At 47.6% G+C, this 15,066-nt stretch overlaps 1 protein-coding gene across 1 annotated transcript in view; it reads left to right on the forward strand.

Moving 5' to 3' along the window:
- Window positions 1-851: 851 nt before the first annotated feature.
- Window positions 852-15,066, forward strand: part of LOC135532196 (probable G-protein coupled receptor 139) — a 26,729-nt gene continuing 12,514 nt past the window's right edge. The window contains 1 exon segment of the mRNA XM_064959801.1: window positions 852-1,142. Coding sequence (XP_064815873.1) covers window positions 992-1,142 — 151 coding nt within the window. The 5' untranslated portion in view covers window positions 852-991.

Genomic DNA, 15,066 nt, shown 5'->3' on the forward strand with positions numbered 1-15,066 from the left:
CACACACACACACACACACACACACACACACACACACACACACACACACACACACACACACACACACACACACACACACACACACACACTTCCCCCATCTGTCATCTCATCATCCCTCCAATTTGATATGTCCTTTGTGTAGACTATACTATGTACTATACTATACAAGGGAAACATAACCACTCCTCCTCCTTCCTCCGCTCCCTCACTCTCACTGCCTTCCTGTCTTCTCCTCACTCACACATATCCAAATCATCTTTATCCCTCTCTCCTCTCCTTCCTGTCTGCTTTTCCCTCTTTTGCTCCCTCACTTCTCCTTACTCACTCCTCTAGTGTGCCCTGGCTCTCTCTCTACCCCTCCCTCCTGTCTCACTCACTCCATCTCTCTCTCTCTGTCTTAACCCCCTCCCTCTCTAAATCTCTCTTTTTCTCTCTCTCCATCCTCTCTGTCTCTGTCTTTCTCTCGGTTCATTCTGATTCTCTCTCAGTCACACATGCATGCAGCATATTCCCTCCCCACTTACTTTCTCTCTCAACTCTCCTCCTCCTCTCTCCCTCCTCCTCTCTCCCTCTGTCACACACACATATCATCTCTTATCTTCCCGTCTGTGTCGTCTGTGTCTCAACATCTGTCTCTCTCACACAGACACTTACAGCCTCTTCTCCCCCCTCCGTCTCCCTCTCTCTTCTTCTCTCTCACTCAGACACGCAGAAACGCTCGCGCAACCCCAGCTTCAACACATACCTCACACTTATGCCGACTGGCACCCAAGGACAGAGCACCCTCTCTCTCTCTCTCTCTCCCTCTCCCTCCCTCCCTCCCTCTCTATCTCTCTCCCTCTCTCCCTCTTTCTCTCCCTTTCTCTGTCTCAGTCCTGCTGTCTGGGTCTGTGAGAGTGTGTGTGTTTCTGGGCTTCCCCGACTCCGAGCCGAGCTGAGCTCACACACTCCTGAGCATTTAAGGACGAGGACCAGGAGGAAGAGGAGGGCCATGGAGCACAGCCACATCTTCACCCTCCTTCCCCCCCCCAACAGCAGTGCCTGGAGCCCGGGGCAGCAGCCGGCCGACACTCCCCAGGGTTGCCCCCTCGGACCACTACCCGTCATCTACTACAGCGCCCTGCTCTGCCTTGGCCTGCCCGGTAAGAGGGACAGGGGGGAGAGGATAGATTAGAGAGAGAGAGTGTGTGTGACTGTGTGTGCATTGTTTGTGTGCGTGTGTGTGTTGTGCCTGTCTTACTACGTATATGTATTTTGTGTGAATATGTATTTGTTTGTGTTTGTATGACAGTGTGTGTGTTTGTTATACTCTAAGTTAGTTTTTGTTTTGAAGTCTGTGTTTTGTACTCAGCTGCTCTAGTCATTAATTTATATCTCACATTGACCTTGTCTTATCTGTGTGCTCGAGTGTGTGTGCATGTGTCTGTGCCAGTGTGTGTGTGCCCATGCCGCACACACAAACACAGAACTACTTGCGTGTGTGTGCCTGTGCGAGTGTGTGTGCGCCCGCACGTCGGTCTGTTGGATCAACAGAGATAAAAAGCCAGACAAATGAAAAAAGGGATGAAATGTTATTTTCTGTTACTCAGCTCAAATTTCACCTCTTTTAAATTATCCGGCTTCTGTTCACCCAGTGAATTATAATGAAGCAGAAAGAGAGACCTGAAGGATTTATCCAGGTGATGACTGGTTCTGAAATATGACTATTTCCTACGGAGACGTGACCTCTAGGACATAATGTGGGACTGTCTTTCCTGCGTAGCCGTCAACTCTAGGACATCGTTTGGGACTGTCTTTCCTACACAGATGCCACCTCTAGGACATCATTTGGGATGGTCTTTGCTTCACAGACACGGCTCTCTGACCTCTAGGACATACTGTGTGTTACCCGGCTCTCTGACCTCTAGGACATACTGTGTGTTACCCGGCTCTCTGACCTCTGAAAGATATTGATGCATTCCAGTCATGTCTGATCCAAAGACGTATGGGTCAGTTCAGACCTGGGCTGATCGCTTGACTGTAATATGTGTCTGGAGTAGAACACATTGTGCCTAGAGAACTACGTCTGTGTTATAGCTGCAGGTAGACACACTTAAATGAACACACTGTACCATTAGTCTGTACTGAGACTGCCGTGGCTTTCAGGTGTATAGCCTACAAGCCATCGTGTTGTTGGGTTACTTACAGTGCTTCATCATTTCTGGAAAGACTTATTGGTGAGTTCATTCACAAGACAGATGTTATGTGTCTGCTTCCCTACTGTGTGGTCTATGGATGGACACTTACCCAGTCTGGGCAACAGGGTCTCATTAGAATGTGTCAAAATAGAGACATTTAACCACTGTAATTACAGTGCATTCAGGAAGTATTCAGACCCCTTGACTTTTTCCACATTTTGTTACGTTACAGCCTTATTCTAAAATGGATTTTTTTGTTAATCCTCATTCATTTACTCACAATACCCCGTATTGACAAAGAAAAAGCATTGTTTAAGAAATGTTTGCAAACGTATTTAAATAAGTATTCAGACCCTTCCCTCAGTACTTTGTTAAAGCACCTTTGGCAGCGATTACAGCCTCAAGTCTTTTTCGGCATGAAGCTAAAAGCTCGGCACACCTGTATTTGGGGAGTTTCTCCCATTCTTCTTTGCAGATCCTCTCAAGCTCTGTCAGGTTGGATGAGGAGCGTCGCTGCACAGCTATTTTCAGGCCTTTCCAGAGATGTTCGATCCGGTTCAAGTCCGGGCTCTGGCTGGGTCACTCAAGGACATTCAGAGACTTGTTCCGAAGACCATTCCTGCGTAGTCTTGGCTGTGTCCTTAGGGTCGTTGTCCTGTTGGAATGTGAACCTTCGCCCTAGTCTGAGGTCCTGAGAGTTCCGGAGCAGGTTTTCATCTGTACTTTGCTCTGCTGAAAAACACCCCCACAGCATGATGCTGCCACCACCATGCATCACCGTAGGGATGGTGCCAGGTTTCCTCCAGATGTGACACTTGACATTCATGCTAAAGAGTTCAATCTTGGTTTCATCAGACCAGAGAATCGTGTTTCTGAATAGGGTCTGAATACTTATGTAAATAAGGTATTTTGTTTTTTATTTTTAATACATTTGCAACAATTTCTAAAAACCTGTTTTCGCTTCATCATTATGGGGTATTGTGTGTAGATCGATGAGGGACATTTTTTGAGAGTAAGGCCGTAACGAAAAAAAATCTGGAAAAAGTCAAGGGGTCTGAATACTTTCCGAATGTGCTGTATATGTCAAATATTACCTCTGGTCTTGTTCTATGTGTTGTGGTGGCTAGAGAGTGAGAGGGAGAGAGAGGCTAGGGGTCAGGACAAATGCTGATGTCCAATCTATGATTAAGGTCTATGTTCTGCCCTTGAGGCTATAGCAGATATATTCACTCTGCTTCAGCTCTAGACCAGAACTTCACCTCAATTTGTTTCAAGAGTGAAAAAAGATTGTAACCCTCAATTCTAAAGCTCTTACCCTACGTTCTTTAATGTATTATACTCCAGCTTTATTTTCAACATTGCATGTTTTAAATGCGTTCACTTAAAGAGGTTATTGCACTCAATGCTAGTTTTAAGTAGAGTGTGGAGTGAATTGACTGGCCCTTATTCTGAGCAGTAATACTGTGTTCTGTGTTTGATAAGAGTTTCATAAGGGATGTCCTACTTTCTATTACAATGGATCAGGAGTAAGAGATTTCAAGATGTACACTCTGTTCTCAATAAGGGAACCTGCAATTCAAGGTAATAGAAGTGCTTTGTATGCCAAACTATCATAAAACTGTTTCCTGCACGTCGCCTGCTGTCTTGAAGAAAGAAAGCCCCTTTAACCTCCTCAGGCTCCATTTTTCTGTTGGAAGGTAAATCTATACTATAGTAGCTGACCACAATCAATTATGTTTGCAGCCCTGAATGCTGAATCCTTGGAAGATGGAAGGAGTTTGAATCTTCTGATTTTTAAATGGTTGATTTTTACTTGTTCTACTACAGTAGTTTTGCTGACATATCATTCCACCTGACCTGGACTGATAGCTTGACTGTAATGTTCATTTGGAGTAATAATATTGCTGCCTAGATACCTATTTGTCTGTGTTGTAGCTTGGAGTTAGTCACACTCCCACTGGGCACAGACGTCAATTCAATGTCTATTCCACATTGGTTCAATGTCATTTTGTTGAACTGACATGGAAACAATATTGATTCAACCAGTGTTTGCCCAGTGGGATGTAATTAACACACTGTGCCATTAGTCTGTTCTGAGACTGCTGTGGGCATTGGGTACGTATGTAAATCATCTTGTCTTTAGGTTACTTACAGTGACCTCGATGTAGAATGACATAAAGAGAGAGGGATGGATAGATGTGAAGATGGAGGTAGAGAGGGTGCATGATGAGAGGATGTGAGAAAGAATGTTATTTCTAGGACAAAGATAAGAGGTGTTGAGAAAAAGATGTGCAACAGACTTGAGGGTGAAAAGTGAAACTGAGAATGAGAGAGATAACGAGGAAGAAGTTTAAATAGAGAGGAAGATCAGGAGAGAAAGAGAGGTGAGAATGAAGAGAGAGCTGTATCAAGAGAGAGAGGTGCAGAGCCAGAGAAGGAGAGTGAGAGAAAGAGAAAGAGAGAGATGAAGAAGGAGAGAGAGGTGAAGTTGGAGGGAAAGAGAGAGAAAGGGGTGAAGAGGGAGAGGGAGAACGACAGAGCGAGAGAACGACAGAGCGATAGAACGACGGTGTGATAGAACGACAGAGCAAGAGAGGTGAACATGGAGAGAAAAAGAGAGAAGTGAAAAAAATGGATAGAGAAATTAGAAGAGAAAGAGAGAGGTGAAGAGAGAGAACGACAACGAGAGGGAGAGAGATTAATAACAGCAGAGTCAGTGAAGTGGCACCCTGAGACCTGAGTGAGGAAGCCAGACGACAGAGCTATGACGAATTGCCACCTATTTAATTAATCGCTCACCCGTTCTTAACGGGCGCTCTCTCTCTCTGCCTCACGAGGCTGCTGCTCTATGGGAACCAAACCAGCGTGTTCAGGCAGCAGAAAACATCACAGTACCCTACAGTACCACAACACTGGGCCGGGGATGTGTTATAGTCTGTGTCTATGCTTATGTGTGACTAACAGGAATTCAACATTTCCGTTGTTGTATTGAAGTTATGGTTTGTAGCCTAGGCAAAGCAATGAAACACAAGTATAAGTTTAGGTACTGATACAGCAGAGTTAGGTGTCATAAAAATGATTGAGGACTTTTATGTGGTGGTTGTGGAAATGAAATAATGTCTTGTTATACCATAGATAGTTTGACTGTAACCCTGTTGCATGTTATTGGGAGGACATCCTTTTGAGGGATTCTTGTTTATGGTTGGTGTTACCTAGTCTGGCTAGACCACACAAAAGTACAATGTTCAGTCCTGGTGTAGCCAGGCTAGGTCATACCATGAGGAATATCTGAAACAGTGTTGAGTCATGGTGTGAGTCATACCATGGAATATCTGTTAGCCAGGCTAGGTCATACCATGAGGAATATCTGAAACAGTGTACCATGAGGAATATCTGAAACAGTGTTCAGTCCTGGTGTAGCCAGGCTAGGTCATACCATGAGGAATATCTGAAACAGTGTTGAGTCCTGGTGTAGCCAGGCTAGGTCATACCATGAGGAATATCTGAAACAGTGCTATACTAGGTCCTACAGCTATACACTCTTAGAAGAAAGGGTTCCAAGAGGGTTCTTCAGCTGTCCCCATAGGAGAACCCTTTTGGCTCCAGGTACAACTCCTTTTTGGATCCAGGTAGAACATGAGGAATTTTGGTGACATGTAGAGTCCTCTGTAGAAAGGGTTCTACATGCAACTGAAAAGGGTTCAGTACCTGGAACTAAAAGGGTTCTTCAAAGGGTTATTCTGTGGGGACAGCTGAAGAACCCTTTAAGAGTTAATGCGTGCGCCATTGTAGCTGTTCTACTGCTGTTGATCCCTGTCAATAACTCTCTGTTCCTTTTAATTCACAACCAATTAACCAACGTCTCACCAGGGAGCAGCTCCTGATGAGCTGTCCTGATGCATGAGTGTAGTCACTAGTTAGGTTTCCAACAGGCTTGTATACTGTATGTATACTGTATGTGGTCAGGGAGTTTAGTGTATGTATACTGTATGTATACTGTATGTGGTCAGGGAGTTTGGTGTATGTATACTGTATGTAGTCAGGGAGTTTGGTGTATGTATACTGTATGTGGTCAGGGTGTTTGGTGTATGTATACTGTATGTAGTCAGGGAGTTTGGTGTATGTATACTGTATGTGGTCAGGGTGTTTGGTGTATGTATACTGTATGTGGTCAGGGAGTTTGGTGTATGTATACTGTATGTGGTCAGGGAGTTTGGTGTATGTATACTGTATGTGGTCAGGGAGTTTGGTGTATGTATACTGTATGTGGTCAGGGAGTTTGGTGTATGTATACTGTATGTGGTCAGGGAGTTTGGTGTATGTATACTGTATGTAGTCATGGAGTTTGGTGTATGTATACTGTATGTGGTCAGGGAGTTTGGTGTATGTATACTGTATGTAGTCAGGGAGTTTGGTGTATGTATACTGTATGTGGTCAGGGAGTTTGGTGTGTGTATACTGTATGTAGTCAGGGAGTTTGGTGTATGTATACTGTATGTAGTCAGGGAGTTTGGTGTATGTGTATGTATACTGTATGTGGTGGGAGTTTGGTGTATGTATACTGTATGTGGTCTGGGAGTTTGGTGTATGTATACTGTATGTAGTCAGGGAGTTTGGTGTATGTATACTGTATGTAGTCAGGGAGTTTGGTGTATGTATACTGTATGTAGTCAGGGAGTTTGGTGTATGTATACTGTACGTAGTCAGGGAGATTTGTGTGTGTATACTGTATGTAGTCAGGGATGTTAACATATACTTTAATAAAGATATTTTATATTTGGGTCATTGATCTGCTTGCCTCACTGGGTGGGTGTGCGTTTTGTTTTTATGTGCTTGTGTGCGTGGGTGTGCGTTTTTATTTATGTGTGTGTCTGTGTGTGCATGACTGTGTGTGTGTCAGGGAGGAGGAGGATAGGATGGAGGGAGAGAGGAGGATAGGATGGAGGGAGAGAGGAGGATAGGATGGAGGGAGAGGAGGAGGATGGAGGGAGATCTGAGAAGGAGGATGGAGGGGAGAGGAGGATAGGATGGAGGGAGAGCAGAGGATAGGATGGAGGGAGAGAGGAGGATAGGATGGAGGGAGAGAGAGAAGGATCGGATGGTGGGAGTGAGGATAGGATAGGATGGATGGAGGGAGAGAGGAGGATAGGATGGAGGGAGAGAGGAGGATAGGATGGAGGGAGAGAGGAGGATAGGATGGAGGGAGAGAGGAGGATAGGATGGAGGGAGGAGGAGGATAGGATGGAGGAGAGAGGAGGATAGGATGGAGGGAGAGAGAGGGAAGGATAGGATGGAGGGAGAGAGGAGGATAGGATGGAGGGAGAGAGGAGGATAGGATGGAGGGAGAGAGGAGGATAGGATGGAGGGAGAGAGGAGGATAGGATGGAGGGAGAGAGGAGGATAGGATGAGGGAGAGAGGAGGATAGGATGGAGGGAGAGAGTAGGATAGGATGTAGGGAGAGAGAAGGATAGGATGGAGGGAGAGATGAGGATAGGATGGAGGGAGAGAGGAGGATAGGATGGAGGGAGAGAGGAGGATAGGATGGAGGGAGAGAGGAGGATAGGATGGAGGGAGAGAGGAGGATAGGATGGAGGGAGAGCGGAGGATAGGATGGAGGGAGAGCAGAGGATAGGGTGGAGGGAGAAGAATAGGATGGAGGGAGAGATAGAAGATAGGATGGAGGGATAGAGTATGGTAGAATTTAGAAAGAGATGAGGATAGGATGGAGGGAGAGAGGAGGATAGGATGGAGGGAGAGCAGAGGATAGGGTGGAGGGAGAAGAATAGGATGGAGGGAGAGATAGAAGATAGGATGGAGGGAGAGATAGAAGATAGGATGGAGGGAAGCGACTTCATTGTGGATGAAGAACAAGGGGAAGGAAAAGTGACAGAAGGGATATCAGACGGAAGGGAGAAGATTCTCTTGTGTACTGCTGAAAAAAAGAGAATGGAGGGAAGGAGGAGGAAAGGAGGATGTAGGGACCGGAGTTGACAGAGGGAAGGGACAGTGGCTTTGGGGTCAGTCTCAGCAAGGGAGGCAAAGCGGAGGATGCTCTCCTCCTTCTAAAGTGTGGCATTGTCTGGGGAAATGATGGAGGAAGCGAAGGAGGAAATGCCCAGTGTTATATCCACCAGGCAGCGGCCTGTCGGGGAGGAGATGAGCCAGAGATGACAGGGGAGGAGGGAGGAGGGAGAGAGGGTAGAAAGAGGTGGGAAGATAGGTGTTTTTAAAGCTGTTGACACAGTGACAGTTCTGACTGGTGTTGAAAGTGTATCCGTTACCCACATAAAAACCAACTAGGCAGTGTGAAGCTGTAAGAAAACACAGAGGAAGGTGTACAGTATCCTCAATACCACACAGCACTGTTTAAAGGAGGACTTAGATCTCATGTCAATGTTTATTAGAACTAATCATTATTGCCAGCAGCATACCACCCTGCATTACACTGCTGGCTTGCTTCTGAAGCTAACCAGGGTTGGTTCTGGTTGGTCCCTGGATGGGAGACCAGATGCTGCTGGAAGCGGTGTTGGAGGGCCAGTAGGAGGCACTCTTTCCTCTGGTCTAAAAAATATTCAAATTCCCCAGGGCAGTGATTGGGGACACTGCTCTGTGTAGGGTGCCGTCTTTCGGATGTGACTGACTCTCTGAGGTCATTAAAGATCCCATGGCACTTATTGTAAGAGTAGGGTGTTCACCCCGGTGTCCTGGCTAATTTCCCAATCTGGCCCTCAAACCATCACGGTCACCTAATAATCCCCAGCTTACAATTAGTGCATTCATCCCTCCTCTCTCCCCTGTAACTATTCCCCAGGTCGTTGCTGTAAATGAGAATGTGTTCTCAGTCAACTTACCTGGTAAAATAACAGTTAAATAAATACAAAAATGTAGGTAGTTGTGGAAAAGCTCTCAGGAACTGACATTCATCTGCCGGCCATCCTCCTCCTCTCATCCTACTCCTCCCCTTGTTATCCTCTCTTTACATCGTCCCCCTCCTCTCATCCTACTCCTCCCCTTGTTATCCTCTCTTTACATCGTTCCTCTCCTCTCATCCTACTCCTCCCCTTGTTATCCTCTCTTTACATCGTTCCCCTCCTCTCATCCTACTCCTCCCCTTGTTATCCTCTCTTTACATCGTTCCCCTCCTCTCATCCTACTCCTCCCCTTGTTATCCTCTCTTTACATCGTTCCCCTCCTCTCATCCTACTCCTCCCTTGTTATCCTCTCTTTACATCGTTCCTCTCCTCTCATCCTACTCCTCCCCTTGTTATCCTCTCTTTACATCGTTCCTCTCCTCTCATCCTACTCCTCCCCTTGTTATCCTCTCTTTACATCGTCCCCCTCCTCTCATCCTACTCCTCCCCTTGTTATCCTCTCTTTACATCGTTCCTCTCCTCTCATCCTACTCCTCCCCTTGTTATCCTCTCTTTACATCGTTCCCCTCCTCTCATCCTACTCCTCCCCTTGTTATCCTCTCTTTACATCGTTCCCCTCCTCTCATCCTACTCCTCCCCTTGTTATCCTCTCTTTACATCGTTCCTCTCCTCTCATCCTACTCCTCCCCTTGTTATCCTCTCTTTACATCGTTCCTCTCCTCTCATCCTACTCCTCCCCTTGTTATCCTCTCTTTACATCGTTCCCCTCCTCTCATCCTACTCCTCCCCTTGTTATCCTCTCTTTACATCGTTCCTCTCCTCTCATCCTACTCCTCCCCTTGTTATCCTCTCTTTACATCGTTCCCCTCCTCTCATCCTACTCCTCCCCTTGTTATCCTCTCTTTACATCGTTCCTCTCCTCTCATCCTACTCCTCCCCTTGTTATCCTCTCTTTACATCGTTCCTCTCCTCTCATCCTACTCCTCCCCTTGTTATCCTCTCTTTACATCGTTCCCCTCCTCTCATCCTACTCCTCCCCTTGTTATCCTCTCTTTACATCGTCCCCCTCCTCTCATCCTACTCCTCCCCTTGTTATCCTCTCTTTACATCGTCCCCCTCCTCTCATCCTACTCCTCCCCTTGTTATCTCTCTCTTTACATCGTTCCCTCCTCTCATCCTACTCCTCCCCTTGTTATCCTCTCTTTACATCGTTCCTCTCCTCTCATCCTACTCCTCCCCTTGTTATCCTCTCTTTACATCGTTCCCTCTCCTCTCATCCTACTCCTCCCCTTGTTATCCTCTCTTTACATCGTTCCTCTCCTCTCATCCTACTCCTCCCCTTGTTATCCTCTCTTTACATCGTTCCTCTCCTCTCATCCTACTCCTCCCCTTGTTATCCTCTCTTTACATCCTCCCCTCCTCTCATCCTACTCCTCCCTTGTTATCCTCTCTTTACATCGTTCCTCTCCTCTCATCCTACTCCTCCCCTTGTTATCCTCTCTTTACATCTTGTTCCCCTCCTCTCATCCTACTCCTCCCCCTTGTTATCCTCTCTTTACATCGTTCCTCTCCTCTCATCCTACTCCTCCCCTTGTTATCCTCTCTTTACATCGTTCCCCTCCTCTCATCCTACTCCTCCCCTTGTTATCCTCTCTTTACATCGTTCCTCTCCTCTCATCCTACTCCTCCCCTTGTTATCCTCTCTTTACATCGTTCCCCTCCTCTCATCCTACTCCTCCCCTTGTTATCCTCTCTTTCCTCCATCGTTCCTCTCCTCTCATCCTACTCCTCCCCTTGTTATCCTCTCTTTACATCCCGTCCCCCTCCTCTCATCCTACTCCTCCCCTTGTTATCCTCTCTTTACATCGTTCCTCTCCTCTCATCCTACTCCTCCCCTTGTTATCCTCTCTTTACATCGTTCCCCTCCTCTCATCCTACTCCTCCCCTTGTTATCCTCTCTTTACATCGTTCCTCTCCCCCCTCTTCTTGTTGTTTACTTCCTGGTCTCTCCCTCATCCTCCTCTACAAAACTCTGTCTCCCTCTCTGGTTCTTTCATCTCCTATCCATCTTCTTGGTCCTCTCTCTCTCTCTCTCTCTCTCTCTCTCTCTCTCTCTCTCTCTCTCTCTCTCTCCTCATCCCCAGGTTTCTATATAGCTTCTATAGGCAGTGGGAGCAGAGCAGGAGTTGAACAACAAGGTTTGGTTCAATAGACAGTGTGCTCTGAGGAATCAACAGGTCTCATCAGGCAGTAGCACAACACTGCAGTGGCATCAATACAAACCTGGCCCCATCTCTTTCTCTATCCACTCTCTCCTCTTCTCTCTTATTTGCTTTCTCTCTGTTTCTCTCTGTCTCTCTACAATTATTCTTAGCATTTTATCTCACTCTCTCTGCCTCTATTATCACCCCCCTCTCTCTTTCTAACTATCCTATCTCTCTCTCTCTAACTATACCTCCTCCTCTCTCTCTCTAACTATCCCCTCCTCCTCTCTCTCTTTGTAGTTTGCCCTCTCTATCTCTACCTCTATTGTCACTCTCTCTTTTTCATTCAGTATCTCTAACTGTCTTCACCCTCTCTCTCCTACTCTAAAATATTTATATTCTCCACCTCCATATCTCTCTTTTGGAATGTATTGATCTATGAAAGCACACAGCAGTGTATGGTTAAGTGTAAGTTCACAGAAAACGAGATGAATTAAGAAATAAACTCAAAATCTGTCTTTGTAGAGAGGGTACAAAGAACATTCTTAGAAAAAGGGTTGTACCTGGAACCAGGTACAGGGACAGCCGAAGAGCCGCAGAACCCTTTTTTTCTAAGTGTATAGACAAGTGGATTGGTTGCTCGGTCTAATCAGACTATTTGATAAGACAAAAGGGCAAATGTATGTCATAAGGTTCAAAGTGCGTGTGACCTTTGAAACTGCCTTTTGATGTTTCAATCATCCCTCTCTTTTCCTCCCACTCCCCTATATCACTACCTCTCTTTTCCTACCACTCCCCTACCTCCTCCATCACTACATCTTTGTCCTCCCACTCCCTTACCTCCTCCATCACTACCTCTCTTTTCATCCCACTCACTTACCTCCTCCATCACTACCTCTCTTTGTCCTCCCACTCCCTTACCTCCTCCATCACTACCTCTCTTTTCCTCCCACTCCCCTACCTCCTCCATCACTACCTCTCTTGTCCTCCCACTCCCTTATCACTTACCTCCTCCATCACTACCTCTCTTTTCCTCCCACTCCCCTACCTCCTCCATCACAACCTCTCTTGTCCTCCCACTCCCTTACCTCCTCCATCATTTCCTCTCCTTTCCTCCGTTATCCCTTACCTCCTCCATCACAACCTCTCTTGTCCTCCCACTCCCTTACCTCCTCCATCACTACCTCTCAATTTCTCCCACTCCAATACCTCCTCCATCACTACCTCTCTTTTCCTCCCTACTCCCTTACCTCCTCCATCACTACCTCTCTTTTCCTCCCTTATCCCCTACCTCCTCCATCACTACCTCTCTTTTCCTCCCTTATCCTCTACCTCCTCCATCACCACCTCTCTTGTCCTCCCACTCCCCTACCTCCTCCATCACTACCTCTCTTTTCCTCCCACTCCCTTACCTCCTCCATCACTACCTCTCTTTTCTCCCACTCCCTTACCTCCTCCATCACTACCTCTCTTTTCCTCCCACTCCCTTACCTCCTCCATCACTACCTCTCTTTCCTCCCACTCCCCTACCTCCTCCATCACTACCTCTCTTGTCCTCCCACTCCCTTACCTCCTCCATCACTACCTCTCTTGTCCTCCCTTATCCCTTACCTCCTCCATCACTACCTCTCTTTTCCTCCCTTATCCTCTACCTCCTCCATCACTACCTCTCTTGTCCTCCCACTCCCTTACCTCCTCCATCACTACCTCTCTTGTCCTCCCACTCCCTTACCTCCTCCATCACTACCTCTCTTGTCCTCCCACTTCCTTACCTCCTCCATCACTACCTCTCTTTTCCTCCCACTCCCTTACCTCCTCCATCACTACCTCTCTTTTCCTCCCACTCCCTTACCTCCTCCATCACTACCTCTCTTGTCCTCCCACTCCTTACCTCCTCCATCACTACCTCTCTTGTCCTCCCACTCCCTTATCCCCTACCTCCTCCATCACTACCTCTCTTGTCCTCCCACTTCCTTACCTCCTCCATCACTACCTCTCCTTTCCTCCCTTGTCCCCTTACCTCCTCCATCACTACCTCTCTTGTCCTCCCACTCCCTTACCTCCTCCATCACTACCTCTCTTGTCCTCCCACTCCCTTACCTCCTCCATCACTACCTCTCTTTTCCTCCACTTACTCCCTTACCTCCTCCATCACTACCTCTCTTGTCCTCCCACTCCCTTACCTCCTCCATCACTACCTCTCTTTTCCTCCCTCCCTTACTCCCACTACCTCCTCCATCACTACCTCTCTTGTCCTCCCACTCCCTTACCTCCTCCATCACTACCTCTCTTTGTCCCACTCCCCCTTACCTCCTCCATCACTACCTCTCTTTTCCTCCCCTCCATCCATCACTACCTCTCTTTACCTCCTCCCACTCCCTTACCTCCTCCATCACTACCTCTCTTGTCCTCCCACTACCTCCTTCCATCACCTTACCTCCTCCATCACTACCTCTCTCTTTGATCCCACTGCTTTACCTCCTCCATCACTACCTCTCTTTCCTCCCACTCCCCCCTACCTCCTCCATCACTACCTCTCTTGTCCTCCCACTCCCTTACCTCCTCCATCACTACCTCTCTTGTCCTCCCCTTATCCCATTACCTCTCTTGTCCTCCATCACTACCTCCTCTCACTTCTCTCCCTCCCACTCCCTTACCTCCTCCATCACTACCTCTCTTGTCCTCCCTTGTCCCTTACCTCCTCCATCACTACCTCTCTTCCCTTACCTCCTCCATCACTCCCTCTTGTCCTCCCTTACCTCCTCCATCACTACCTCTCTTGTCCTCCCACTCCCTTACCTCCCCTCACTACCTCTCTTGTCCTCCCCTCCCCTACCTCCTCCACTACTCTCTTGTCCTCCCACTCTTGTCCTCATCACTACCTCTCTTTTCTCCCACTCCTCCTCCATCACTACCTTCTTGTCCTCCATCCCCACTCCCTTACCTCCTCCATCACTACCTCTCTTGTCCTCCCACTCCTTACCTCCTCCATCACTACCTCTCTTGTCCTCCCACTACCTCTCTTGTCCTCCCCTTACCTCCTCCATCACTACCTCTCTTGTCCTCCCTTACCTCCCTTACCTCCTCCATCCCTACCATCTCTTGTCCTCCCACTCCCTTACCTCCTCCATCACTACCTCTCTTGTCCTCCCACTCCCACTACCTCCTCCATCACTACCTCTCTTGTCCTCCCACTCCCTTACCTCCTCCATCACTACCTCTCTTGTCCTCCCTTACCTCCTCCCCTTACCTCCTCCATCCCTTACCTCCTACCTCTCTTGTCCTCCCACTTCCCTTACCTCCTCCATCACTACCTCTCTTGTCCTCCCACTCCTTACCTCCTCCATCACTACCTCTCTTTTCCTCCCCTCCCCTACCTCCTCCATCACTACCTCTCTTGTCCTCCCACTCCCCTCTTACCTTGTCCTCCATCACTACCTCTCTTGTCCTCTACCTCTCTTGTCCTCCACTCCCTTACCTCCTCCATCACTACCTCTCTTTCCTCCCATCCCTACCTCCTCCATCACTACCTCTCTTTCCTCCCACTCCCCTCCTCCACCTCCTCCATCACTACCTCTCTTGTCCTCCCACTACCTCTCTTGTCCTCCCATCCCTTTCCTCCTCCATCACTACCTCCTCCATCACTATCACTACCTCTTGTCCTCCCATCACTATCCCTTACCACCTCCCATCACTACCTCTCTTGTCCTCCCATCTTACCTCCTCCATCACTACCTCTCTTTTCCTCCCTTATCCCTTACCACCTCCATCACTACCTCTCTTGTCCTCCCACTCCCTTACCTCCTCCATCA

This window comes from Oncorhynchus masou, unplaced genomic scaffold (genome assembly GCF_036934945.1).
Source record: "Oncorhynchus masou masou isolate Uvic2021 unplaced genomic scaffold, UVic_Omas_1.1 unplaced_scaffold_1764, whole genome shotgun sequence".
In the NCBI taxonomy this organism is placed as follows: domain Eukaryota; kingdom Metazoa; phylum Chordata; class Actinopteri; order Salmoniformes; family Salmonidae; genus Oncorhynchus; species Oncorhynchus masou.